At 36.0% G+C, this 27876-nt stretch overlaps 1 protein-coding gene across 1 annotated transcript in view; it reads left to right on the top strand.

Moving 5' to 3' along the window:
* Lama2 (laminin subunit alpha 2) overlaps positions 1-27876 on the top strand; it is a 454349-nt gene that overhangs the window by 211921 nt on the left and 214552 nt on the right. The window contains exons 18-23 of the mRNA XM_029532909.1: positions 2605-2732; positions 10451-10537; positions 18124-18335; positions 22181-22287; positions 22949-23215; positions 25686-25866. Coding sequence (XP_029388769.1) covers positions 2605-2732; positions 10451-10537; positions 18124-18335; positions 22181-22287; positions 22949-23215; positions 25686-25866 — 982 coding nt within the window. The remainder of the gene's footprint in view (positions 1-2604; positions 2733-10450; positions 10538-18123; positions 18336-22180; positions 22288-22948; positions 23216-25685; positions 25867-27876) is intronic.

Here is a 27876-nt window from a genome sequence, read left to right as displayed (position 1 = left end):
CTTTACTTACCCTGAAAGGACAAAAATAAATGTCACAATACAACCCTCATAATGCCCCCCTAACGTGTTTTATGAAGTTGAGTTCATTAAGATTAATCATACCCTGACATTGGTCCATTTGATGATATAATTTGCAGAATAGAAAACATTTGTTTCAGAGCAAAATAACTCTTGATCAGGGTGCTGAGAGTGGGAACAGTGAAGGAGCTGGTAGCCAGGACAAGCCAGGTTATTGACAGTGTGAGGGCCAAGAAGAGAGAAGTCTTCCTTTAAGTGATGAGTTCCCATTTTGAATGTATCAGTTTTGATATCTTCTACACAGAGGAGTATTAGAATATTTTATATGAAAGGAATTTTTACTGCTCAATCAAGTTTTCATTTTATCTCCTTTTTGATTATTCAGGGGGAGATTTTTGGCTAGTTGTGAACGCAGCATCCAGTTAGTTATTTCTAATACGATGTTTTAGTGTGGCTTCCCTTTGATACGTGATTATAAATGAGCGTGTTGGGCTTCAAAAACGGGATCTGGCTTCTGCCGTAAAGTGGATCTGTATGGCAAGGTCATCTTGACTCGAGTGCACCAGAGAGCATTTCGAGCTAGGGAGGTGTCTGCGTCTCAGTGCTTCCATGATATGAATTGCAAGCGATGTTTAAAAGTCACTTTGATAGAAAAGCTACCTATGAAAACAGGCAGCTCATCAGAGAAAAACATCTATCTTTCCCAGTTTTGATTTCCATTGTGTTGCTTTCCTGGTGCTGGCTCATTTTTGATTACAAATGTACTTGAGTTTTAAGATTACTCTTGTTTCAATCCAATGAAAAGGTAAAAATAGAAAGTGTAAGGAACACATTGCATTTGTTTCTCTTTCGAATCTGTAGTTGAAGACATGCAAATTATCCGAGAGTTTCAGAAACTCTCATTTTGGCCTGGTTACAGTGTAATCAGTTTAAGGATCCTGCTTTAAAAACCCAAAAGATTTTATAGATTTGATTTCCATCATGTCACCTTGAAAATATATAAAAGACACTTTTTTTTTCAAAGAAGAAGCAATTTCTTAGGTTTTAAAGTAAATTTGGAAAGATGAAGTATCAGGAAGACCCGATTAAGGGAAAACCATTGTCTGCAAACGGACCCTTAGGTATTGCATAACTGTTAACAGTGAGACTAATATCTGTGCCTTTTTAAAAAACAATTTAAAAGGGAACTTTAAAGAAAGAAATGCTAATTTTAAAATATACCAGTTAATGTAAAAAAATTTATATTTATTTGTAGTTAATAAACGTCAGCTACTTTACCTCACAGAATTAAATGGGAGGTTCAAAGTTAATCTAATAAATTATATTTTGGATTTCTTTCTCTAAATAAGTCTGACCTTTCCATGGAATTTTAATAAGTTATTCCAAATTTGTATCTTTACATATTTATTCTTATCCTCCTGTTGAGTCCATTTAGTAAATGTAATTGAAATTACTCTTATTTTAAAACATCAAAATAAATAATATTCAGAATGTCATTAACTTAGTCTATTCCAGTGGTCATGAAGGTTAATAACTTTATATATTCAGTTTAAGGTTAATTTATATTTTAGCTATTTCTCTTTCAAAATTTGTCTGCTATCATAACTGCATACTCCTGGGATCTATGAATTCTTTTGCAGTATGCAGGAAAATTATTAATTGTATATACACTGAAATATATTTCAGTAATAATGAATGCATTTTGATAGGTAGTAAACACACATATTTGATCACTGGAGACTAATGATGTTAAGCTCTTGGAACCCTCAGAGACAATTCTACTGCTTGGCAGCTAAATTATTCACCTGAATCTCAGACTTGGTGACTTTTATAAATGTGTCCCAACTCAAGGAAGGAACCTAGATAATAAGAAGAGATCAAGAAGTAAATTATTTTATTATATTTTTGAAAACAAACTTATTTTCCAATACAAATAGCAAGAAAATGTAGTTTCTGTTCTTTTTATTCCTAAAGGCAATAGCTACACATCTTGTAGAATAACTACATATTGTAATTATATAATGGTACATATATAATTATGTGTAACATAATAAATATATGTATTTATATTTTTCATGTTTAAATTATTTGTTTTTTTAACATTTAATTGTGGTCCCAGCAGTACCCTCATAAATGTCATATGGCAATGCATTGTCTTATCCTTCAGAGTCTGCTAAGTTCCAGATTATTGTCTGAGCTAAGAGAACAATTCAAAAGAGATTTATAAATTGTCATGTCATACTAAAATAGCATTTTAATATCATTAGAGATTTATGACTACACACACACACTATACATTGACTTATGGAAAAAAACAAAATGCAATTTTCATCTTGAAAATTTTTCTTTATGAATTTGATCATTTTTTAAAGCTATGTTATACCAAAGCTAGAGGGAAGATGTAAGGCTAATATTAATTATGTGTTACTTAACTCCCAATGCTACTTTCCTGCTGTAAAATTTAACATTTAATGTGGGCAATTGCTCTCCCCAATAGAAACACACTAATAACTCTGTAGAACTATTTGTGGTCACATGCTTGTTTTCGAGATGAAATCAAAGAACTGGTGTGCACTTCCTTCATAGAACTGTAAGGATCATACAGGTGGGCCGTACTGCAATGAATGTCTCCCTGGTTTCTATGGTGATCCTACTCGAGGAACCCCTGAAGACTGTCAGCCCTGTGCCTGTCCACTCAATATCCCATCAAACAAGTGAGTACCAGGTTTCCTCTACTACAGAGCTTCCCTTCCTCTGTTGTGGATGCACTTCTGATTATCAGAACAAACCATGCGGATTTCTCAAGAGGATAACCTAAGTTTTGAAAGGTGAAGTATTTAAAATTATTACCATTTCCAAAGACTTTGCTATTTCGGTTATAGATCTGATTTAGAATCTAAGAGATAAAGCTAAAAATAAATGTCTAAATTAATTCCAAAGAACAAACCCATTTTGTACAAATCTACAGTCTTTATTAATAATCATTTATTGTAATATATTCATGTTATATATGCCTTACTAAACTTGTTTCATATCATACATTGTATCATAAATGAGCATTGAACTCTGGGTGATGATAATTATATTATCTTGCATAAATAATGTAGGTTTTGAAAAAGTGTAATGTAAGCTTTATAATCAATCTCTTTCATTTGTGCATTTACAGAAGTAGTCTACTGGAGCAGATATTTTAAAAAGGAAAAAACAAAATACCTTGATTTAGTCTAAACTTTATGTGAATACTCTATTTCAGTTCCTAAGATGGCACAGTCCTAAAGCAGAGGCATATCTAAATAAATAGCCCTATAACAAACAAACAAGCAAGCTAACAAACAAATGTTATTCTTAGGCACACCACATTGAACATAAATTAGTATTTGTATAATAAGTACTTATAAAAATGTGTCATTTTATTTCTTATTGTTTTCGTTCATAATGCTGAAAACTAAACTCAGAGCTTAGCATGTAAACTGATCACATACTCTACCACTGAGCTCGGTCACTAATTGCTCTCAAATGCAGAGAAGTCCTCTTGGAAGAGACCCATTTAAGGCAAAGTTGACGCTTAATCAACCTCTTGCTGTACTATATTCCTTCAGCTCTTTCCAGATGCAGTGATGACACTACAAAGCAGAGGTTTAAATATTAAGGGAAATCTGTCAGCTGTAGCCTTTGAACCTGAGAATTTGATCAAGTAAGGTAAACTCTAAGGCCATATCTAAGAAGAAACTGTGCTATATTAGATTCAGTGGATAAGAATCCAAGCAAAAGACTTGGGAAATAATTCTGCCGTTCCTTAAGTCCTATTGAGAACTGAGGTTCCTGCTATTTAGAACCTCTGCAACCTTCACCCTCCCCTCCAGCTACTCTCTTCTGAATTTACTGTGACAAAGAGCGAGGACAACTCTTGAGTGAGGGCAGGCTGATCTAGAGTTAGAATTCCCTGGCTTCATGCTAACTCCACACTTCAAGATGCAAAACTTGAGCAGGTTACCAAAATGGCACTCCATTCACCGAGTTAACCCCGCTGTGGAGCTGTGTGGGAATCACACAATTCAAATGTATACATCAGTTAAAACAGTGGATGACCTGGAGAGCTGAGAACAGATTTAAAAGAACTTGTTCAGAGACGCGATCTCAAAGGTCCCATCGATATGTGAAGTTATTTAATCTCATTATTTCCATTCCTCTGCAGTACCTGTTAAAAAAAAAACTTTTTGAAAAATAAAATACATATTTTAAGTGCTAATACTAAAAACAATTTATGGATCTGCCTGGTAAGTGAGAGTTCCTAGAGAGAATGAGAGGCTGAAAAGAAAATAGACTCTGGTTTAATATATTTCAATGATCATAAAATTTTTTCTAGCATTCAGGGGATGAGTCTAAACAGACTCAGAACCAAAGAATTTTAATCTATAATGATGTCAGAGTAAGCTGGGCACAGTGGCACACGCCTTTAATCCCAGCACTTGGGAGGCAGAAGCAGGCAGATTTCTGAGTTCGAGGCCAGCCTGGTCTACAAAGTGAGTTCCAGGACAGCCAGGGCTATACAGAGAAACCCTATCTCGAAAAAACAATAAATAAATAAATAAATAAATAAATAAATAAATAAATAAATAAATAAATAAATAAATAAATGATGTCAGAGAGAAGAAAGAAGGAAATTGGACAGCAAAGACTGTAAGGGAACTAATGAGGAAATTCCTCCCCAAATATCGGTTACAGAGGCCTGTGCTGGACATGATGTAATAAAGATTGCTGATGGTTGCTCATTTGTAGGGTTCCCCTTCATAAATCAAGACCCCTGTGTTCACTGTGGCTGAATGGTATTGTCCAAACCACCTACCTATCCATAAAAATCACAGTTCCACACTAATCTGTACAGAGAAAAACAGACAGGTGTACCAGATATTTTCCCACAGCACATCTCCCCAGCCAAACACTGTTATTATCAGCACAGCTATTAGTTCAGTAATACTGACCACTCACTGCATCGTGTGAATCCTACTCTTGTATACTTAAAAGCATGGAAATGATTAAACATATACACATAATGGATTTCTTCTCAAATCTGACCAATGAAGTACATGATAAAAGAGTCCTTTGGAAGAGAAATTACTTGGATAATCAATGGTAATCATGAACCATATTTCCTCTCGGTTTGTTGTGTGTCTCTAATAATTTATAATAGTTCTAATTATTTCTTCCTGAGACAACAAACTCAGACAAATATTTAAACTCGATCTATCCTGCCAAAAAGAATTGGAATTGCAGTGTCTAATGATGGTGTTTCCTAAAACAAGTTCATTCCAACTTGGTTTAATTATGTTGATCATGTGTATATATTTATATATATATAAATATATATATATATATATTAGGGCAGAATAAATTGAATTGTAAGATAATTTTCTCAACAGTAAATATTTAAATGTGCCATAGTCTTTCTAATCTTTAATAGATTTGTGAGAAGCATTGCCTATTTTAAATTACAGATTTAATTGCAGTATTTTGTAAACAAAAAATAATAAAACGTGTTCCACATACTTTATAACTTATACATAGTTATAAGCTATATGTTTGTAAGTTTTGTGACTAGAGTTATCAAATTTATTAAATTGAAAACAATTTATAAAATTATTATAATGCAGCTTTACAAGTGCAATGGGAAAAGTTTAATAATCTAAATATTTTCAGTAAAATATCAAAACTATTCAGTAGAAATAGCTACCTACTGGTAAAAGAAACCATCTTTATAATTGAAAAACCCCTTTAAAATGTTACTGTTATATAATCTTAGCTACATACTCTGAGATATAGTTGAATATCCACAGTTAAATTATAAGATGAGATTTGAATTTTCACAGGTTATTCAGAAGTAATAAAAAAGGCTAAAGGTTGCTGCAACCTCCATTTGAAGTGCAGGCTTAGTGATAACTTTATCTCAAGGATTTATCTCTTAATCCCTGGTCATAAATCTTAGAAATCACAAGCACTTGGCTCCAGATTTCTTAGATAATATTGCTAAATGAATCAAATGTGAGGGAAATAAAGATAGATGGGTGTAATTACTAAGATATATGGATATAGATGAGCATATGATATATAAATTATAAATATATATCACTTTAATCAGGGCTACTTACACTGTGTAGTTTGTCCTTTTCATCTTACTGATGTATATATTTTAACCAGAGACAGTAAGTTAAGTAGTGAAATTTACTTTTAGAGGAGAAATAAGCAAAGTATAAACATTTCATTTTATAGTCATTATTTTTTAGTCACAAAGCTCATAGTTTAAAGACAAAATCCATGAATATCTTTGCTCAAACAGTTTGTACAAAAATAGATACTATCATTGAAGTCTTCCGAAATACCCCTCAGGTATACAGTGCCTTTAGAGGGACTGTTGCCATAGTGTGGACATGAGGTGGGGCCTTGACAAGTCCTATGTACTACTGTCGTAGTAATACTTGATGGGCATTAGCAATACTACGAGCTATGGTTGTAAAACAGTGAAGCATTTCTAGAGTTGACTCTAGGATTTACACATAAGATTATATTGGCTCGGGGAGGTTGCTTGGTGGATAAAGTACTTACCATACAGGTATAGTAACTGATGTTTAAATTCACAGCACCTATGTCTAAGCTAACCAGGCTTGTGGTCTCAGCAATCAGGACAATAAAGACAAGAGATCTGAAGAGCAAGCATGTTACCCAGCTGGACTAGGCAAATTTGGTAGGTCTATAAAAAGAGAGAGACAGACAGACGGACCCTGCCTTAATAATGAAAGCAGATAATAATCAAGTAAGATATCCAGCATTCAGTTTCAGGCCTCTACAAGCATGGGCAGTCACATGCATGTGCAGCCTCATACACATGTGTATGCATGCATATGTATACACACATGTAAACTCTACATATTGACACATCTACACATGTAGTCATTTTGAATTATCAAATTTAGTACTTATAGTTGGAAAATATGTTTCAGAATAAGGTGTAGCAATATATTCTATGGCAATTTAATATTGTTTTAAAACAAAGCTAGTTATACCTCTACATGTGAATTCATATTTACATATAGATTCACACACAGTCGTATACAACTGTAAGTATAAGTATATATTTATATATATGTGTATATATATATATATATATATATATGTCCTTGTATATTCCATGACAATTTAATGTTATTTTAAAGCAAAGCTAATTATAGTTGTACATGTGAATTCATATTTCATATGGACTCACACATAGTAATGTATGACTGTAATTATATATATATATATATATATATATATATATATATATATATATGTAAATAAGTCCTTGTACATATAATATATGCTTGGCTATTGAGAAAGGCTATATAGTTCATTCCAACTACAGCTTGCCTTTCTTCCCATCTTTGTCCTTAGCTCACCTAATGTTTGTTGTCATGAGCTAGAAAATCTATAAAGCAGAATCTTTTTGTCTGTTAATGATGCATGAGCCAACTAGCATTCAGTGGCATAAGGTTAGAATCTCTTAAAATCAGTGATGATCTTCCCATTCGCTTTTTGTGTCTCACAGCAATTAGCTCCATGTTTGGCCCAAGTCTGTGTGGGGGTGTCTACTCTGCCAGTCCAGATTTCCAGGGCATCATTACTATGCACACTAGTTTCTTGTTTGAATTTTCTTTATATCATTGCATGTCATCTTCTCTTGTGACTGTGACTATAATTACTCTAGGAAATAAGTAATGCCCACTTAGCATTGTTTAAGGAATGTAGAAGCATGCATGCATAGGGGAATATTTTAAGAAGAGATTTTGCTTAAATACACCATGACAAGTAAGCATGGGAGCTTAAATTTATGGAAATCTCATCAGCACGTGTGAATGACAGGTAGATATAGCTGAGGAGAGGATCAAATGAAGACCCTGAAGTTATGGATCTCATGTAAATTCTCCTAGAAAATAGTGTGTGACCTTGAGAAAGTAAAATTATGAGTGTCTCAACCAGCACATAGGATTCTGGTAAAATTCAGTACAATTATGATAAACAGTACTCTGGAATGTAAGAGCCAGTCAAATAGAATATATTGTCACTGCTTAATATCACTCCTGAAAAAGTATTGCTCTCTGTCAGTGAGCATATTTGACTTTTCTGCTGTTAGCTTAACTGACAAGAGAATTATTTTTTTAAGAATTTGACATTTATTTCAGAAATGGTTTTAAGGTGTCAGAAGTCTTGTCATTCACCTTTGCCATATCTTGATGGTAAACTGATTTAGAATTTTTAGGAAAATAATTCATTCGTTTTCATGCACTGTGTGTAGTCCTGCAAGGTTGAAACCCTCGCCTTTCTCCATGGAGGTCCCTCTCTCCATAAACATGAGGCAGTTAGAAAGTGCCAAGTTTGGAAGAATATGTGTACATGCTAGTGAGTTGTCAGGACCCAGCTCCTTCTTCCAGCTTTGCAAACAAGAACAAGCCACAAGTAAGTAACGGGAGGAATCAGATTTCTATTTGTTTTCTTTAGTATGTGCAAGACACCACACGTGTGAACCCTTCTGTTATAAGCTCTTCTTTAACAAGAGATTCCTCCTTAGCCCATGAACTGGGTTTCCACAGCACCCATCAGAACCTCTCTCACTTGGATAAATTTTATAAATTAGAAGGTTTTTCTGGCCACTTTCTTTCTGACCCCACAGATTCATTTAGATTTTGAAATGAGCTGAAATAGCCAGTATGATGTGTCTAATGGATCCTAATAACTTGGTACTATAGAGAAATGAGAATTATTGAAGCATTGCAGGTCTATTCAGAGTTAAGCCAGAGACGGGTTACTTTTAAGAGGTAGTCATGATTGGCAGTAAAGATGGAAAAATATTCAAGAGTCTCACCAACTATCTGAAGCTGAACCAGACAGGACCTAACATTTTTAATTTATTGTGATCAAATTATTTCATTTTAGGCAATTGTTTTGAATTGTAAAACAGAAAATATCACAGGGAAAACGTAATTGGAGTGAGATTAATTGAGGACAGTTCTCTTTAAAATGGTGGTGTGGAGTCTAGAAAAGTCGATCATGCAGAGATCATTCTTATGAGAAGAGGCTGGGAGAGCAATGGAAGGCAGGGGAGTGGGAATGACTGATCAAGCATATGAAGCTAACTATAAAGTTAACTGAGACAAAGAATTTCTCACAGAGTGTTATACAATAATGGGTATGTATGTTAATAAAAAGCATATATATTTCAGAAATGTGCAACATGTGATTTTGAAAATTTTTATTATAAATAAATAAAAGATATTTTAAGATATATACTTAATATGATTAATGTATGGACAACATATACCATGAAACATTATATGGCACCTCATACATATATATATATATATATATATATATATATATATATATATATATATATATATATATATATATGTGTGTGTGTGTGTGTGTGTGTGTATGTGTGTTTGTGTGTGTACATATATATGTATGTGCATATACACAAATATATTCATATTATTATATAAATTTTAAAATATATTATATGTAATTTGTATATCAGATAAAAATAAAAATTTTAAAAGAACAACGTAACACAAAACTCAAAGCCAATGATGGCTCATGGAAAAAACAGAAAACAGTTAACACTGGGTCAGGTGTTGCATGGAAGATATTTCTTACCAGGCAAAATAGTGAAACTGACACTGAATAGGAAAACAGAGGGTGATGCTTCCATATAGCGGTGCTGGGCTGGTCTTGATGTCACACTCTGTTACTTCTGTCTCAAACTGAAATTGTGCTTAAAGACAGGTACATATGGGAACAGGCTGGGAGATATGAAGTGGCAAAGCTGGATTTGTTTGCTTATAACTGAAGTAGAAGATATGCATTAGGTCTTTGCTGAAAGCTTTTCTAAGGATTCCATTTGTGTGACATCACGCCTGTGGGTGTACGTCTGCAATAGCCGGCACACAGGCCCCATGGCTGCTGGTCAGGATATAGAACTCATACATCTACCATGGCTCCAGTGCTCTCTATCGTCTCTCAGATTTCTCCAAGCTGCTTCTAGTTCTGAGGTATATGCTTGTAAAGGAGGAATTTGAAAGTAAGTTTTTTTTTTTCCAAACCTGGGGAGAATTTGCAAAGTTGCTATGTGTCTGCTCTCTTTGCTGGTGATCTCAGAGCCAGAACAGTCAAAGGTCAATAACATGACATGGGGTTCCTGCTCTCAACTGGGAATAGATTCATGTCTGTTAAAATAGCAATGCCATTTCATCCTCCATTAGCCAAACTCTATTCTGTCTGGGAGATGGAATGGCCAGCCTGCCTGCTTTAGGCACAGCAGTGGTAGAGAAAAATATATGAGGATGCACTGCTAATGATCTCATGTATATGCTTCTTCTTTGTCTCCTGAACATTGTCACCACAGCTTTAGTCCAACATGCCATTTAGACCGGAGTCTGGGATTGATCTGTGATGAGTGTCCTGTTGGGTACACAGGACCACGCTGTGAGAGGTAAGCATGTGTCACATTGCCTTGCAAAATGATTTCTACCTTGAGAGTTATAAAACCACAGGCACGATCTTCCCTTGTTCCAGAAAAGCTGCACCACTCGATGAGGTGAAATAAACTTTCTTATCACACTTGGCACACAGATGCACTCTATTTTTATAGTTTATTTATCCTCTGCAAATTGGTCTATAAATCTCCATTCACTCTGAGGATATCTGATTAATGTTTTAATCTTAAAGGTCAAGCATTAACCTACACTCTTTCTTTAAAAAAGTATTGCTCAAGTGGAAAGCTATCATTTTTAAGATTTATCTTATTCTCTACCCTTAGCACTATTTATTTTTCATAATTAGCTTTTTGTCCTTAAAATGTGGCTTAAATTCATAGTTCATAGTTCAGCAAGTGGCCTATAAGTTACTGTAAATATACTTGGAACAAAGAAAAACATAATTTATTATCGTAATTTATATTCCCTTCTAATCATTCTTAAACTGGTATTTTAATTCCTGTTAAGGTTCTGGGGAGCAGGACTACAGATATTATTTCAGACAGTTTCCTTAATCATATTTTTTCTCCTTAAATATATTCGGAGAAACTTTTCTTGTGTGTATTCACTCCCAATTTGGAAAGGGATGTACATTTCTTCCTTGATGATATGGACAAATAGATGTGGTTTTGACTTTGCAAAGAAGTGTCCTCAGTGGGGATATGGGTAAGACAGATGAAGAAAAGCCAGGCTCTGGTCACGGCCTGCCTTCTCTTCTCCTCACCACAGCTAACTCCAAGGAGTGCTGTTTCTACCCATCATTTTTTACCTTCTTGGCAGCCATCACTGCTAAACTTTCACCCAGGGAGAACTTGGCCAGCAGCTAGTAGTCTGTGCACAGCCTGTCAGTAGCAGTTCCCGGCAGTAATAAGTCCTGTTTGTGACTGTGGCAGCCTCAGTAAATGAGATAGGGAAGAACGGACCTGAAATAAGGGGGATTTGTCTGCAGTTGAGAAACTGGAGATCTTTAATTGTGTATCATTCAAATAAAGGCACGTGTATATGACATTCTAATAGGACTGCATAGCACTGCCAGGACAGATTTGTGTTGATGTCTCATAACACCCACCCCCCAGCTTACAACAGGCAAGCTTTTTTTAGCAACTGGAAAATGACAGCTGCTCTGTCATACAAGGCTATTAAATCTGCTTATCTGAATGAGCATGGTCTCTGATGTATTCATATTGTGTTGCTTCGTGCTCTGCCCTTTCTGCACATTACACGGTTTCTGAGCCATCTGCAATTTAACAGGCACGTTTTATTTAACAAATATTTATTTATGAACTACCATATGTTAGGTACAAGGTAAGAAACTGAATGCAAGCAGATGCATTTTTTTCCACCTTTGTCCTCAGGTAACTCACTACCTTCTTGAATGTGGGGGAGAAGAGTCAGCTGTGTCCTAGGAAGAATTCAAATTGAATAATACAAATCTGCAAAGAAAGAAATGGCTGACAGAAAGCATGATGCCCTCTAAAATCTATATTAATCAGATTCAAAAGATGGCAAGATGCATAGACTGTGTAGCAAATGGTGCATCTTACTTGCAACTTAAGTTTTCCTGCCCAAAAGAATCTTCTAGTATTATTAGAGAGGTAATGGGAAATTGTATTTCCTTAGCCAGAATTTAGGCTAAGATTTTCCTTAAATACTTAAGATTTTCCATTTCAGATCATTTTTTTTTTTGATTCAAAAAACCCCACCAGGTGGATCAGAAATACTAATAGAAATCTTTTTAAATGCATTTGTGGGCATTGATGGAAAAAAAAAAACTGAAATCAGCACAACCAAACCCAACATTGTGTGCACAGCACCACCAAACCCAACATTCTGTAGCTAACAAGGTGCCGTCCATGCTGTTACCATTTCTGTGGTAAGGACTTCCAAAATCGCTTATGTTTAGGAGAGATCCACAGACAACTTGTCATGCCTAACATTCCTTGCAGTAGATAGATAACTCGGTCAACTTGCTTGACTCATCATTGACTATACATGCAAATTCAAATCTACTGCTCTTATTTTATGATGTGAGTATGTCAAGTAGACTTGATACAACTTTATGTTCTCTATCTCAACTAATTTCCTTTCTGAGACACCAGTCTTCTACAGGAGTTGTGATGCATGGAAAGGATGAGTTGAGTTTTGTTTTGTTTTGTTTTGTTTTTTTCCTTTTTCTTTTGTAAGTCATCATAAATTGAAGTTCTAACCAGTTGATGGAGTACAAGGTTTCTCTCTCTCTCTCTCTCTCTGTGTGTGTGTGTGTGTGTGTGTGTGTGTGTGTGTGTGTGTGTGCAGTAGATGAGTGTTTGTGGTTATGAGTGTTTCAGAAAAATTCACACACAGTGTGGCTGACCAGTCCTGAATGATTTACGCAGGTATGTTTCAGCTGACCTCTTCATTCCCTGGTCCTCACCGTTAGCTTCCCCTTTCCATATTTCAGCTAACTCTCTCCCCCTTCTCACCACTCTTAGGGAAATAATTGTTCAACAACCATTTAGCTTCTTTGAGGCTAACACTGGGAACTAACCGATTCTATATCTTTATTTCTCTGTCTCTTTCTGACTCCATTAACTCATTTTGTTTTGTTTTGTTTTGTTTTGTTGAGCCAGAGTTTCTCTGTGTAGCCCTGGCCATCCTAGAACTCACTCTGTAGACCAGGCTGGCTTCAAACTCAGAAATTCGCCTGCCTCTGCCTCCCAAGTGTTGAGATTAAAGGCGTGTGCCACCACCCATCAACTCATTTTTTAAAACAATGCATTTAGTTATTCTCTGTAATTTTATGTAGCATATTTTACTCATATTCATGCCTCTCCTTCAGCTCCTTCCAGATCCTCTTCCACTTCCATTCTAGTCCAATTTCTTCTCCCCCCTTTAAAGCACATACACATATGCACATGAACACGCACGTGCACGCACACCAAACGAACAAACAAAATCTTTCAAATGCATGGAATCCACTTTGTTGTGTGACCGCTTCAGGAATGTGGTTGATAGACAAGGTTTCATTTCATTTCACTTAAGAAGACTGGCTTTGCCTCTTCCAGTGGCAACCAAAAGCCAATAGATCTGTCAATAGGACAGGACATAAACTTAGTGCCCATCTCCTCTACACCCTGCTGAAGAACCATCCTACTGTTGTTTGGGCAAGGCTTCCTAGAGGGGAGAACCTGGAGAAATCACAACCCAAAGTCCAAAAATTCCCTAGATTCCTGTTTTCCTGTCTTTTCCAAGGGTATATAATACAAAATGGATTTGTTTCTTGAACTGAGGAATTGAAACATTTAAGCAAGGCAACCAATAAAAGGTAATATGTGACAACAAAGTATCAAATTATTGATGATATTCCTTAAGATTTCAAGTGTTAGTTATAGCCTGGAAATGCTCATGTAGCTTCTTCACTGAGTATAGTTTTACAAAGGAAATAAAGTTAGGATACTGAGAGGAAGACACATTTAGAGTGATTCTTTGTTAAAATTCTAGGCTTTTATTATTTAGAAAAGCAGAAAGAAATAGCATTGCAGCAGGCATGAAGGATCCCAGTGAGCATAAAATAAAGATACAAAGCTAATCAAGGGCCAGTGACAATCAGGTATTAAGTGGCTTTCAGTGTCTGTTGCTGAAGCAACAGATCGTACATCATAGAGATAATCAAAAATCTATAGCAGATCAACTATAGGAAAATATAAAACAATGTGATATACAGATTCCTTAAATAGAGGTTATTTATTTATTTAAAATCAAAAACATCATTCATACATTCTCTAATTCAAAAAGATCTTAATCTAAATGAAGTCCACTCACCCTCCGTGCTGCAAGCGTTTCCTGTCCCTGGGTTTGGCTGCAGAGAGACTCACTCCTCTTTCAGGACACTGTTATCGGCTTGAGATCAGAGATGGTGATTCTATCAGAGGTTTTTTTATTGTTGAGAATAGTTTTCGCTATCCTAGGATTTTTGTTACTCCAGATGAATTTGCAAATTGCCCTTTCTAATTCTGTGAAGAATTGTGTTGGAATTTTGATGGGGATTGCATTGAATCTGTAGATTGCTTTTGGCAAGATAGCCATTTTTACTATATCAATTCTTCCAGTTCATGAGCATGGGAGATCTTTCCATCTTCTGAGATCTTCTTCGATTTCTTTCTTCAGAGACTTGAAGTTCTTATCGTACAGATCTTTTACTTCCTTAGAGTCACACCAAGGAATTTTATATTTTTTGTGACTATTTTGAAGGGTGTTGTTTCCCTAATTTCTTTCTCAGCCTGTTTATCATTTGTGTAAAAGAAGGCCACTGATTTGTTTGAGTTAATTTTATATCTAGCTACTTCACTGAAGCTGTTTATCAGGTTTAGAAGTTCTCTGGTANAATTTTTAGGGTCACTTAAGTATACTATCATATCATCTGCAAATAGTGATATTTTGACTTCTTTGTTTCCCATTTGCATCCCTTTGATCTCCTTTTGTTGTCTAGTTGATCTGGCTAGGACTTCAGGTACTATATTGAATAGGTATTTAACAAGAAATCCTACAAATTGTTTTTTACAGTCTTCACACTGCATTGCTGGTAAAAAAAAAAAATGAGAGAGTCAGAGATTCCATATTTGAATTAGTGTGCTGAAAAGAAAATCTAAGAGCCTGGAAAGACCTATGGGACTATGATATTTAGTAATTTTAATTAGATGACACAAAAAGGAATAACAATAATTCTTAGGATTAATCGACATACAGAATAACATTCTCTGGGGTTGGGATGATTTTTTAATCACCAATGGACCCTTTTCACCTCTTATTTTTTATTAATTAGTTATTTTATTTGTTTACATTTCAAATGTTGTCCTCCTTCCAGGTCTCCCCTCTGCAAACCCCCATCCCATCCTCCTTCCCTTTACCTCTATGAGAGTGCTCCCCTACCCACCCACTCACATCTACCTCACCCCTCTATCATCCCCCCCTATGCTAGGGTATCAAGCCTCCACAGGATCAAGGGCCCCCCTCCCATTGATGCCAGATATGGCAATCCTCTGGTACATATGTAGCTGGAACTATAACCCACTCATGTGTACTTTTTGATTGGTGGTTTAGTCCCTGGGAAGTTCTGCAGGATCCAGTTAGTGGATACTGTTGTTCTTTCTATGGGTTTGCAATCCCCTTCAGCTCTCTCAGTCTTTCCCCTGACTCTTGCTTTGTAGTTCCCAGGCTCAGTTCGATGGTTGGCTGTGAGTACCTGCATTGTCTGAGTCAAATGCTGGCTGAGCTTCTCAGAGGACAGCCATACGAGGCTCTTATATGGGAGCACTTCTTGGCATCAAAAATACTGTCAGGGTTTGTTGTCTTCAGATGGGATGGATCCCAAGGTGGGACAGTCTCTGCATGGCCTTTTATTCAGTCTCTGCTCCATTTTTTGACCCTGTGTTTCCATTAAATAGGAACAATTTCGGGTTGAAAATTGTGAGATGGGTAGGTGGCCCCATCCCTCAATTTTTTACCTCTTTTTAAAATCTAGTCTGTACACACACACTCACATTCACACGTATACACACATATATGCATGTACACACACCAGTAATAAAAACCAAATGATTAACTATTTAAGTACTTGCTCACATGTTACTATGCACTTGGAGGAAGAAAATAGTTTTACTTTACTCAAGATGCCTATGAATTGTCATGGATATTCACACATTTTCCAAATATATATATATATATATATATATATATATATATATATATATATCCTGAAATTAAAATGGTAGATGCTTGTTTAGTTGTTCATTTTAATTTTCTGGACTTATTATTGATATCTTTGTTAAGAAAATGTCTAATACTTTGTTAAAGAGTTCCATCTTTCTTGGAGTTAGTAAGACATTTTGAAGGAAGCAAGATTAAAGTAATAGACTGCTGTTGGCTTTGATGATATCTGGTGTAGAACCCATTCTAACTGGCCAAAGGCACTCTTAGGATAAGCAAATGAGATGTGAATACATGTAGATATTATCATTATATCTAAAGATCTAATAAGGTAAAAATCAGGTTAATAGTCAAAAGTATATCCTTAATTATTTATTTTAAAAATACTCCAGAAGTAATTGTGAGGAAATTTTATGCACTACAGTGTCATTTCATTGTCCATATTATAAGTAATAATTGGCAATAATAATATACAGCTTCCATAATTTTATAAACCACTTTGTGATTATAATTTTAGAAAGTTTTAAAAGATGGTGATAAAACCTCAAATCTGCATCATTACACTGCCACTTATAAAATGTCAGTAAACTTAGAGCGACAAATGTATCTGCCTCAGACTTACAACATTGACCTAATAATGTTATTAATGCTTTCCCTCCTACCCCATATTGGAGTTCAGACACTTGTGTTCCTAGTGATAGAGAACCTCTTGTATATTTCTGCATCTGAGCAGAACATAAGCATTATACACCATGACGTTAATGGTATTCGCGTAAGGAGCCCCTGTCCCCTCTCACTCTCCGTCCTTGCTGCAGAGTACTTCATTTTGTAAGATGCCACAGATAACAGAGGTAAGCTGGCCTTGGCCTTATAATGCTGTTTCACTTCCTCTTTGAGGAGTGTGGCTTAATACAAAGCATGAGACTGAGAGGACCAAACTGAATAGAAATGAGATCTTGGCAAGTGTGAATCTGAGCATCGATACCGTTGAGCAGCATTTTAAAACACGTGTATTAGGGACAAATAGATAAATCATAAATAGTTTCCCTGCCACAGTTTATAAATGATAAACCTATGTGTTTTTTTTTCAAATAAATATAGTTGGGGTGATTTTTATTTTTATGAAGACCTAGAATTTTCTGGTGCAAATTTAGGTAACCTCTCAGCTTTGCCCTTTCCTTCATTATCATAACAGACAGACATTCCAAATTAGACTCCTCCTGAATAAAGACTCTCCATTGAAAACAACCATCTTACTCTATTTGCAAATGTATACAGACTTGTTATTAATTCAGAGATACCCAGAGCTCCTAGCCAAGCGACACTATCTTCTGAGTCTGTTTGATAAATGTTGTATTTGAGTTTGTTTCCTTAAAACAAGTTCTTGCTATAAGAACAACAGCAACAAATATATGAACCTTATATATGTGGACAGAGAACAACCAATGGGAGGTGGAAACATATGATGTGTTATATTATAAAGGCTCTGTAGTGTGAACCTGGATTCCTTTAGAGTGCCAGCCACAAATTCATGCTATGCTTTGGTCCTGTCTTCAGTGTCAGTGACAGGGGTGTGTGTGTGTGTGTGTGTGTGTACGTTTGTGTGTGTGGCTGAAATCTAATTACAAGTGAAACAGGAAGCTTAAATCTTATATCTATATTGCAGTTATAGCAAAAGCAATTTTAAAGATCACTCTGTACTCGAGAAAGGGAGCGCTTAAGAGGAAAAGCCATTACCCTGACAGAAGAATATGAAAGCAATGTAAACACTGAGCTGGGTGGAATTCTTGAGTTCCCCCCTCCCCCACTCCCCTGTCCTCACCCACTAAAATCTCACTGTTGGAAATTATCACCTTAGGTGTGCTGAAGGCTATTTTGGACAACCTTCCGTACCTGGAGGATCATGTCAGCCATGCCAGTGCAATGACAACCTTGACTACTCCATCCCTGGCAGCTGTGACAGCCTGTCTGGCTCCTGTCTGATTTGTAAGCCAGGTACAACAGGCCGGTTCTGTGAGCTCTGTGCTGATGGGTATTTTGGAGACGCCGTTCATGCAAAGAACTGTCAACGTAAGTCCTGAACGATTGATGTCCCTGACAGAATTGATGTACGATACCTCAAAGGAGATGATGAGCTCTCGAGTGGGGATTGGAGAGTAGGAAATTATCTGTAATACATAGAGAATGAATGCCCATGAAGACACGAAGTCTGCATTCTCCAAAATACTTCCTTGTAGTAATGAATAGAGTAAATCCTTTAAAAATTTTCATATTGCTGAATATTGGTTTTCAAGGGATGCACATATTTACACTTACGTCTACAAAGAAGTTTTGTTTTAATTGAACTGAAATCTGTAACGAAAAATGTTTAGAAGTGATACAGCTTGTTTGGGCATTTTCATTAGTATCCACTTAATCATTTGATTGAAATAAATCATTTCTCTATGTTATTGCATAATATCTATCAGCAGGTGTTAACTGGTTTTGCTTTCACGTGAAGACTTTACAGGTTTTTGTTTCTTTTAGTTTATAAGTGTAAACACATGACAATACTTTACAGAATGGCACCTGTTGTTTGAGTTGATTAACTCACAGTCTTGAATTGTTTGTAGAATGCTCAAAGGTTTGAGGCCTTTTGGTACAACATACTCTTCTAATCTTTTTTCTCCTGAGGTATAGAATTCAGTGATACTCAGATATTAAGTTGTTTTATAATAACCCAATATGCAAAAGAAAACAAGTCCAAATGTATGAGTTCATGTCCGTGTTCTGATGATGTACTTGACAGTTATCTACTTCATTGTCATAAGCCTTAGAAAGAGAGCTATGAGGCCGACAATAGTTTATTTCTATGGAATTAATGCTTTAAGAAGAGACTTGATGCTGAGGTGGGTCCAGGAACTATGGAACTGTAAGAACCAAAGGAAACTCAGCCCGTTATCTCTGTTGTAAGCAGCACAGACCTGTCATGAAGGGAGAGGTGCTTCTGTCTGAAATTGAGATGCTGAGATGCTTTTGCCCTTTTAGAATGATACTTTGTTAAGTCAAAACAAGTCATTCTCTGGAATAATTGGCATTTGTTAAAACCACAAATTGACTTTTTACATAAAATTTGCCACAAGGCCAGAGTGACTTTAAACACTGGAAGAGAGCATTTCTGGGAAACAGTGGGGAACTCAAGAATGTCTTCTGTTCATGCTACATTCCAGGGAGTTTTAGTCTCTAGCTATGTGACTCTAGGAATGGTTGCCCCAAATGCAAAGGGTCTTGTGTTTTCTTTGGGGATTAATGGACATAGCACCTACAGGGAGGATGTATTAAGCTCTTGATCCTGGAGATTCCTCCCATTTTCAGTCTTTGGAAGTAGTTCCCGTGTAGTCATAAATACTGGTGCCTCACTGATTCTAGGTCTGGTTAACCCATTCCATGACTTCTTTTTATGTCTTCTAATAATTCCCTCCACAAAGCTAAGGACATTTCACGCATTTTATTACGATCCATGGCATGAAGTTCTGTGAGACCATGACAGAAAAATTGGGGAACATCATCAAGTAAACTTATGAATCATCAACAGTTTGCCATGAAATATAGGTCCACTTGTGACTTTTAAGGTTCTTCAGCATATAAATTGATTTAAAGCCTATAAAATATTTTACTGAATTTTTTTTATAATTTTCAGAGGTATAATATCTCCTCTACGTATAGAGAGTAAGCCTTCATTCATATTAACTTCATAACTCATGGTGCTAAATACTGTAATCACAGGGAAGCTGCAAGAGAAAGATCAACAAGTCCTAGGCTAGCCTGGGCTACAAAATGGGACCATCTTAAAGCAGGTGCATGCATGTATATAGACACACACACACACACACACACACACACACACACACACGATTCTGACTAAAACAGTATTTTATTTTTGTCAAGATAAATTTCATGGATATCTCACTAGTATACAGAAATATCTTAAGTTATGTGCCCTATTGTATTTTTCATGGATACTTATAAGCTCTTAATATTGCTTTTGTTATTTTTAGATGACATTAATCAGTTACCACCATCTTTATGGTAAATTTACTTTTGTAGTTCCCACTTTTACGGAGTAATTAATGATTCTAAATACCTTGAAATTTGCAAAACTTAAGTATAATATACATATTCTTATGTATATTATATACATTACATTCATGTAAAGTTATAATATGCAGAACAATTTTCATGTCCACATGAAAGTGAATTTTTCAGGAAGATTTATTTTCTCAGCCTGCTCTTACACTCTACCTGTAGACTATCCTTGGGCTCTTGACTGAGAAAAAGGAATGGTGAATTGACTGGGCCAAATTCTCCGTGGCTTCAAATTGGCGGTCACTGAGAAGGCCAAATGTTGATGGAAGAGGGATACATTTTAGAAAAACAATTAAGAGTGGTAGAACTTGAAGCCAAGTCAACAGAATAATATCAGAAGATGGCACTGGGTCTATTGAACAATGAATTCATAAACTGTGACATTGTCCATACTTACCAAAGCCATGGATGAATAAATCTCATGTCATCTCCCCCGCAGCTTTATTCTGGTATCAGTGCAATTATGAATACCATTAAAAAATACTTGTTGAATGAAGAGTAAGTCATTAATTACTACTCATTTCTGAGAACTAAATCAGATTTTAGACTTAAATAGTCAGTATATGTTTCAGAATATCCTTATAAAACTTTTCTAGTGCAAAAAATGATAAAAGTAACTAAAGTTAAGAATGTTTCCTACCTTTGGAAACAGAATAAAAGTTATAAAGTAAAAGTGATTTTTAACAAAAAAAATATATATATGTATGTATATATATGTATATATACATACATATATAATTATGTTTAATTTTTAATAGATTATGTTCTCTTAAATGCTTTTATAGTATAAGAGGAATAAATGTTCATTTAGATTTATTCTTATTGGAGATTAGAAAATACTGGCAGTCCAGGCAGTGGTGGTGCACACCTTTAATCCCAGTGCTTGGGAGGCAGAGGCAGGCAGATTTCTGAGTTCCAGGTGAGCCTGGTCTACAAAGTGAGTTCCAGGACAGCCAGGGCTATACAGAGAAACCCTGTCTCAAAAAAAAAAAAAAAAAAAAAAAAAAAAAAAAAAAAAAAAAAAAAAAAAAAAAAAAAAAAAAAAGAAAGAAAAGAAAGTAAAAAGAAAAGAAAAGAAAAGAAAAGAAAAGACAAGACAAGACTGGCACTAATAAGTAATATCATATTGAAAATGTCTTATTAAAAATGACATTAATGCTGTATCAAGAGGATTATTGATACTGATAATTTCTAAAAATTGCTTCAAGGGTATATATTATATATATAATGAGAATAAAAGAATTAGATGTCACTCCAATGTGCCTAAGAAAAGGTAAAAAACATTGAACTTGGAACTGGGGAACTTATAGCTCAAGCAGATTCTGGGACCTGCTATTACAGTTATCACACATGTGATATTGGATATTATTGCTTCTTTGTGCTGCTTTGTCTTTATTCTCAAGATCATAATACTAATTGTATTCATGTGTAAGTAAAATGATATGCCGAGCGTGTCTACAATATGTAGCGATGTTGCAGGGATTAAATAATTGAATGCCTGGAAGAGTACCCAGCGCATTAGAAGACATTCTAATACTGAACTCAGGTGTTGATATTCCCATAGCTACAGTTATCTTTAACAACTCTCATATGGATTTTCAGCACTTCAAATCTTGTATTATTTCATTAGGAGTGTTCAACCAGAGAAGCCTACACATGTATTTCAAACTTAATATGAGTCTCAAATCTGAGATGCTTCTCGTCACAGGCATTTCAGATGGGGGCTACCCGATCTATGTTTGCAATCTGTAAGATTGTATTTTCACTACCTGTGAATCTTGTTTTTGCAGCATGCCGTTGTAACCTCAATGGCTCCTTCTCAGAGATTTGTCACACTAGAACTGGGCAATGTGAGTGCAGACCCAATGTGCAGGGGCGGCACTGTGACGAGTGTAAGGTAAGGCTCACCCTCACCTCCTTTCAATGATGGATTTCATACTCACATTGAACTAAGGGTTCAGAATTATTTACTTCTGAAGATGAAATGTTTGTACTCACTGAAACATTTTCTCGAACTGAAAACTCAACATTGCAGTTGGCCTATGTTCCTACCTCTGAATTTATATAGTTATTTCTATAATTTAAGTATTTCTTCAACAAATAACACAGGTTTAATTCTCGTCTATACAAAGTAAAATAGTTTACCTTGGGGGAGGTTAAAATGCGCAACTCCTTTTGAGGTTAGCGAACACCACCCCTTCAAGTTCTGTCATTTAAAAGTTAGTTTCAGTGAGCAAACATTCTATTTAGTGAAAATTTTCAATATGATTTTAGATGTATCAGCTGGATAAAATGAAATGTCCCATTAATTGGAATGTTGTTCTCAGTATCTTCCTACAATGATGGTCCTACCCTGCCTAAGGCAGGTGCATTCAGCCTGTGGGTTTTAGCTCCTGCTCCCTAGATAAATTTTATTATTCACACCAACCAAGTAATTTTCAGGCTTTAGGCTGGGCTTTAGTAGAAAGTATCAAAATATCCCTGCCTCTGTCTTTTGAATAATACCATATGATCATTCTGCTTTGTTTCCTTGTTTTCCCTTCCATTGGGTCTTAAAGCTCAGTACGTGGTGGGACCCAGCAAAGCGATTCTGTGAGCCTTGTGCCTGCAGTCCCCTGGGCTCTGTGTCCCAGCAGTGTGATGTGACAGGAAGATGTAGCTGTAAATCAGGCTTTGTAGGAAAACGGTGCAGCCTCAGCAGGCAGGTGCACCTTCAAGAGGAGCAGCCTCGGAGAGCACAGAAGGTTCTGGGGTCTCCTCCTCGGAGGTGGGGTTCCAGCAGCTCCAGCGGGTGCCCTCGGGGAGCCTATCCAGCCCCCGTGCCGGTAGGCGCTGCTTGACTGTTATGAGCATGCTGTCTGTGCTCCTGGGCTGCAGATGAATTGTGTTGGAGATGTTTTAGCAAATAATTGTGATCGCTAAGTGTGCAAACTGGTCACTAAGTGTGTAAACTGCGAATGTAAAAATTAGACAATGCCCGACTAAAGCCTTGACTTTTAAAAATTGGTGTTTTTAAGCTTTTAAAACTGCATTCAGTGTGTAGCTTTTCAGTGAGCATGGCTGTGGTGACTGGGGAGAGGGCTCAGCATTTAAGAGCATTGACTGCTCTTCCAGAGGACCCAGGTTTGATTGCTAGTACCTAACTCACAATCTTCTGTAAATCTCGTTCCTGATTCCTGAGAATCCAGCACCAACTTCTGGCCTTTGCAGTACTAGGCACCAATGTTGTGCACACACATACATGCAGGCAAAATACTTGTACATGTAAAGTAAGATATTTTCAAAAGTATGTCTATGGACAAACCAAATAAAAATTTAGTTGAAGGGAAATTAAGGTATCAAAAATGGTGTTTTCTAGAGAATTAAGAGCCAATGCAATTAGTTAATGAAGATGCTAACTTAATGTTATTAAGTAACACAACCCTAACATTTCATTTTAACTAAGAATTTGCTAATTTCTACCTAATGAGTTCACTTATGTGCACACCAAACAAAAGAAAAAGAAAAGAAAAAGAAAAAGAGAAACACATTCTCACTTTTACAGACACAAAGTAAGAAAAACTTTCCACTTTCAAAAGTTTCTTCCCCATTGGATGGCTCACAGCCAGCTATGTTCCAGAGATTCCAGCGTCCTCTTTTGTAATTTCCACCATGTGTACTCAAGTGCTCATGCATGCCAGTGTTTGTATATGTATCTCTGGGTATGTGGGGAGATGTGAGTGCATGCATGTGTGTATCTGTGTCTCTGTGTGCATCTGAATGTGTGTCTGTGTGTGCATGTTTCGGGATGTATGTGTCTGTGTGACTGTGTTTGTGGGTGTGTGAGTGTGGTTGCACATTATGTAGTTGAAATTATAGTCTAGATAATGTGTATGCTGCTTTTTAGAATTTTTCCTTGGCATTGGATCATAAATATATTCTTACCATTAAAACTGCTTCGAAATAGATTTTCCTTAATTGCTTCTCATTTTGTAACATTAGTATATTATAAAATTATTTTAGTGTGTCTCTAACAGTGACGATTTGAGTGTTGCCACAATTACATGCTGTGGTAGACAATATATAATGAGCTTGCTTGTTATTTACTGATTGTTCTGATAGTGGTAATTTCTCTAAGGTTAAAGGTTTTACATTGAAGTGATTTTATGAATAAAAATGTTTTACTTTTTTTATAGGTAAATTTAATCTCAAAAATATTCATTATTTTTCATTATTGTTGCTGCTATATAATTTTTACTTTAATATGAAAAATTTGAATTATAACTAGAACTTAAAATAAAGCCAGCAGTAAAAATTAACATGATTATCACATTCAATCAACTCATTGTACATTTTAAACAATGTAACTATTCTTAGCTAGTCATATTAAGTCTAATTCTCAGTGTAATTTTAATTTTTCAAATTTCTAATACTGCTGACAATAATATTAAAAATCTAACAAAGCTTATTCATGTCTCTTTGGGTGATTCCCAATAAATTGCGAGATTAATTTTTACCAAGAAGTAATTATGAAGTTTAATTTTCCAAAATACAAATTATTTTGACAAAGAAGTAATTACTGAGAGTAATTTTCCAGATTAAAATGCCATAATAGTGTGACATACTTTATATTTATAAAAGAAAAGTAGTGTACTTTAAGTAGGATATATGCTCTTCATTTTCCTAGTGCTAGTGATGATCCCTGAATCCGCCAGTCTTTTTAATCATAGTTACCCTGGGCTTGATAACATATATTCCAAGAATGTCCTCAAAGCTAGTAATACAACCCATGGTGTGAAGGTGATGTGGTACCAGTAGATGTAAGATCTACAGCTTCAAACTTGGATATAAAAAAATATGGCTTTGGCTTTCTAATATAACGAATTCATGTTCCTTCACAAACTGGTTTCGATGACTAGAGTACTGAATATTGAAAAATTTTTAAACAAGTTCACAAAATTTAGAAGTAATTCAGTTTAGTATATAAACAGTAAAGTGAGTAAAATTTTAATTTAAAACCAGAAAAGTGACCCATAATCCATTTCACATTGTGTTGGAACCAAGGAAGACCATAACAGCTGCTAAGACTAAGATAAAAACACACTGCCTGTTTTGATACAATTTTGATAACATTTCCAAGGAGCTATGCTTGTCACTTTGTCAAAATAATGGAATCTATTGAGTAATAAAATAGACAGTTGTCAATGCCACCACAGAGCCTGGTGCACCAAGGGTTCTTCACTACTGCCCCGTCTAGATTTGGGGTATCAGCTAGCTTGCTGAGATTCAATTGCTTCCTTTTCTCTTCCATGCCAGCCTGAAACCTTTGGCCTGCAACTGGGAAGGGGCTGTCTGCCCTGCAACTGCAATTCTTTTGGGTCTAAGTCCTTTGACTGTGAAGCGAGTGGGCAGTGCTGGTGCCAGCCTGGAGTGGCAGGGAAGAAATGTGACCGTTGTGCCCATGGCTACTTCAACTTCCAAGAAGGAGGCTGCATAGGTCTGTGAATGAAACTAATGTCCTGTACACCCATTCTTGGATTTTATAGTCCTAGTTCTTGTAATGATTTGATATGTTAAAGAGAATGCCTGTGGAAAACAAACATGCACTGCAGCATATTTAAAATAACCAATAAGTTAAATTTTAATACTTAACACAGTGCAGTTGGCAACACTGCGTGTAACCAGGCTTGTAAGTACTGAAGAGCCATCAGCAGATCCCGATCCAGATGTGCCCTACTGTCTGTGCCCTCTATCCCCATGACTGCTGTAGCTTGAAATTCAAACGTTCAGGGTGCTTTATGCCAGTGTCCTCTTAGTTTACTCTGCCTTTTAAACCAAGACATCTCAACTTCTCCTACTACAAAATGGGACCAAGAAGTTTGTTCTTGGGTTGTTTGTTTATTTTTCTAGTACAAAAATCATACTTGTATCAAAGTTGCCTCAGAAACCTTGATGACATTCTAGGAGAGAAACAGGTTGAATCTTGGTATTTAATTCATGAGGAAATGCAGATTGGAGTTTCTAACATGATGGCCTGAAAGGGTGATTGTCCTATGTTGAGCCAGAGCTTTCATGCAAATCATGAACTGAACACACACACAAACACACAAACATACACACATACACACACACACACACACACACACACACACACACACATTAGCACACTAGATGAGAAAGTAGATTGAAATAAGCTTTGATTTATATATCACTGATTTAGAACTGATGCTATTACAACAGCCACAAAAATGAGTTGCACCTCAGTTTGCTAAGTTCATTAACTGACAGTTGTTGCCTTTATACTTTCTTGACAGCTCCAGTGCTAGATTTTAAGATGTTTCATTGACCATTATTGCAAATTTATGTTGGAATCAAAATAACACTTTAAAGGATTTAAAGAACCACTATCCTTCAGATTATCTCCCAAATTTTAGGCATATGGCTTCTATCATAAAGCCATTTTAAGTCATGTTGGATGTGGTAAAGATCTTCTAATAACTGTGTGTGATCTCTAGGCTAATATCTTCAAGCCCTAAAAATGATCAAGAACAACATAAAAATATTCTGCTCTTTAAACAGAATTCTCATTAATATTTTAACATAATATAAATTAATACTGAGCTATCCAAGTTAGGAATTCCGTTGCTGTGATACAACACCATGACCAAAAGCAACTTAAAGAAGAAAGGGTTTATTTCAGCTTACAATCTTTAGGTAACACTCGATCACTAAGAGAAGTCAAGGCAGGACTCAAAGCAGAACCAGAAGAATGGGGCTGATGCAGAGGCCAGGAAGGAGGATTGCTTAGTGGGTTACTCCTCATCCCTATACATCCTGCTTTTGTATACAGCTGAGGACCACTGGACTGGAGGTGGCAGCATCCATGTGGAAACGAGCTCACCTGCATCAATCATCAATCAACACCATTCCCACCAGCTGGCCCACAGGCCAGAATGGTGGGGACATTTTCTCACTTGAGGTTCTCTCCTTCCAAATAGCCTTAGTTTGTGTCAAATTGGCAAAAAGAGAGAGAGAGAGAGAGAGAGAGAGAGAGAGAGAGAGAGAGAGAGAGAGAGAGAGAGAGTGTTATCCAGAACAGGGCCTATTATATTTTGAAAGAGATTTACTGACAAAAGTTATTAATAAGAATAATATTTAACTTTATCAAGTGGTGATAAAAATGCCAAATGCATACTTTATTGCATTGTAAGCCAGAGAGACAGACTAGAGGGGAGTAAAAATCAGACCAGGTAAGATTATAATTGTGTATAAGGTAGGTTTTGAGTGCCTCTATCAAAATGTTTGCATTGGAATTTAAGGGTTTATTTTGGCTTATAGCTTGATGATATATTCTCTCCTGGCCGAGTGGGCGTGTTGACAGGAGCATAAGGCAGCTGGCCACATTGTTCAGAAGAGAAATAAATGATGGTATTCATGCTGTTTCTCTTTCCTGTTATATATGATTTGGGATCCCAGGCCATGGAATGATTCAGGGTTAGTTTTACTC

This window comes from Mus pahari, chromosome 21, assembly GCF_900095145.1.
Source record: "Mus pahari chromosome 21, PAHARI_EIJ_v1.1, whole genome shotgun sequence".
Taxonomy (NCBI): domain Eukaryota; kingdom Metazoa; phylum Chordata; class Mammalia; order Rodentia; family Muridae; genus Mus; species Mus pahari.
The sequence above is the reverse complement of the archived record's forward strand: the minus strand, read 5'-3'. Positions and strand labels throughout refer to the sequence as shown.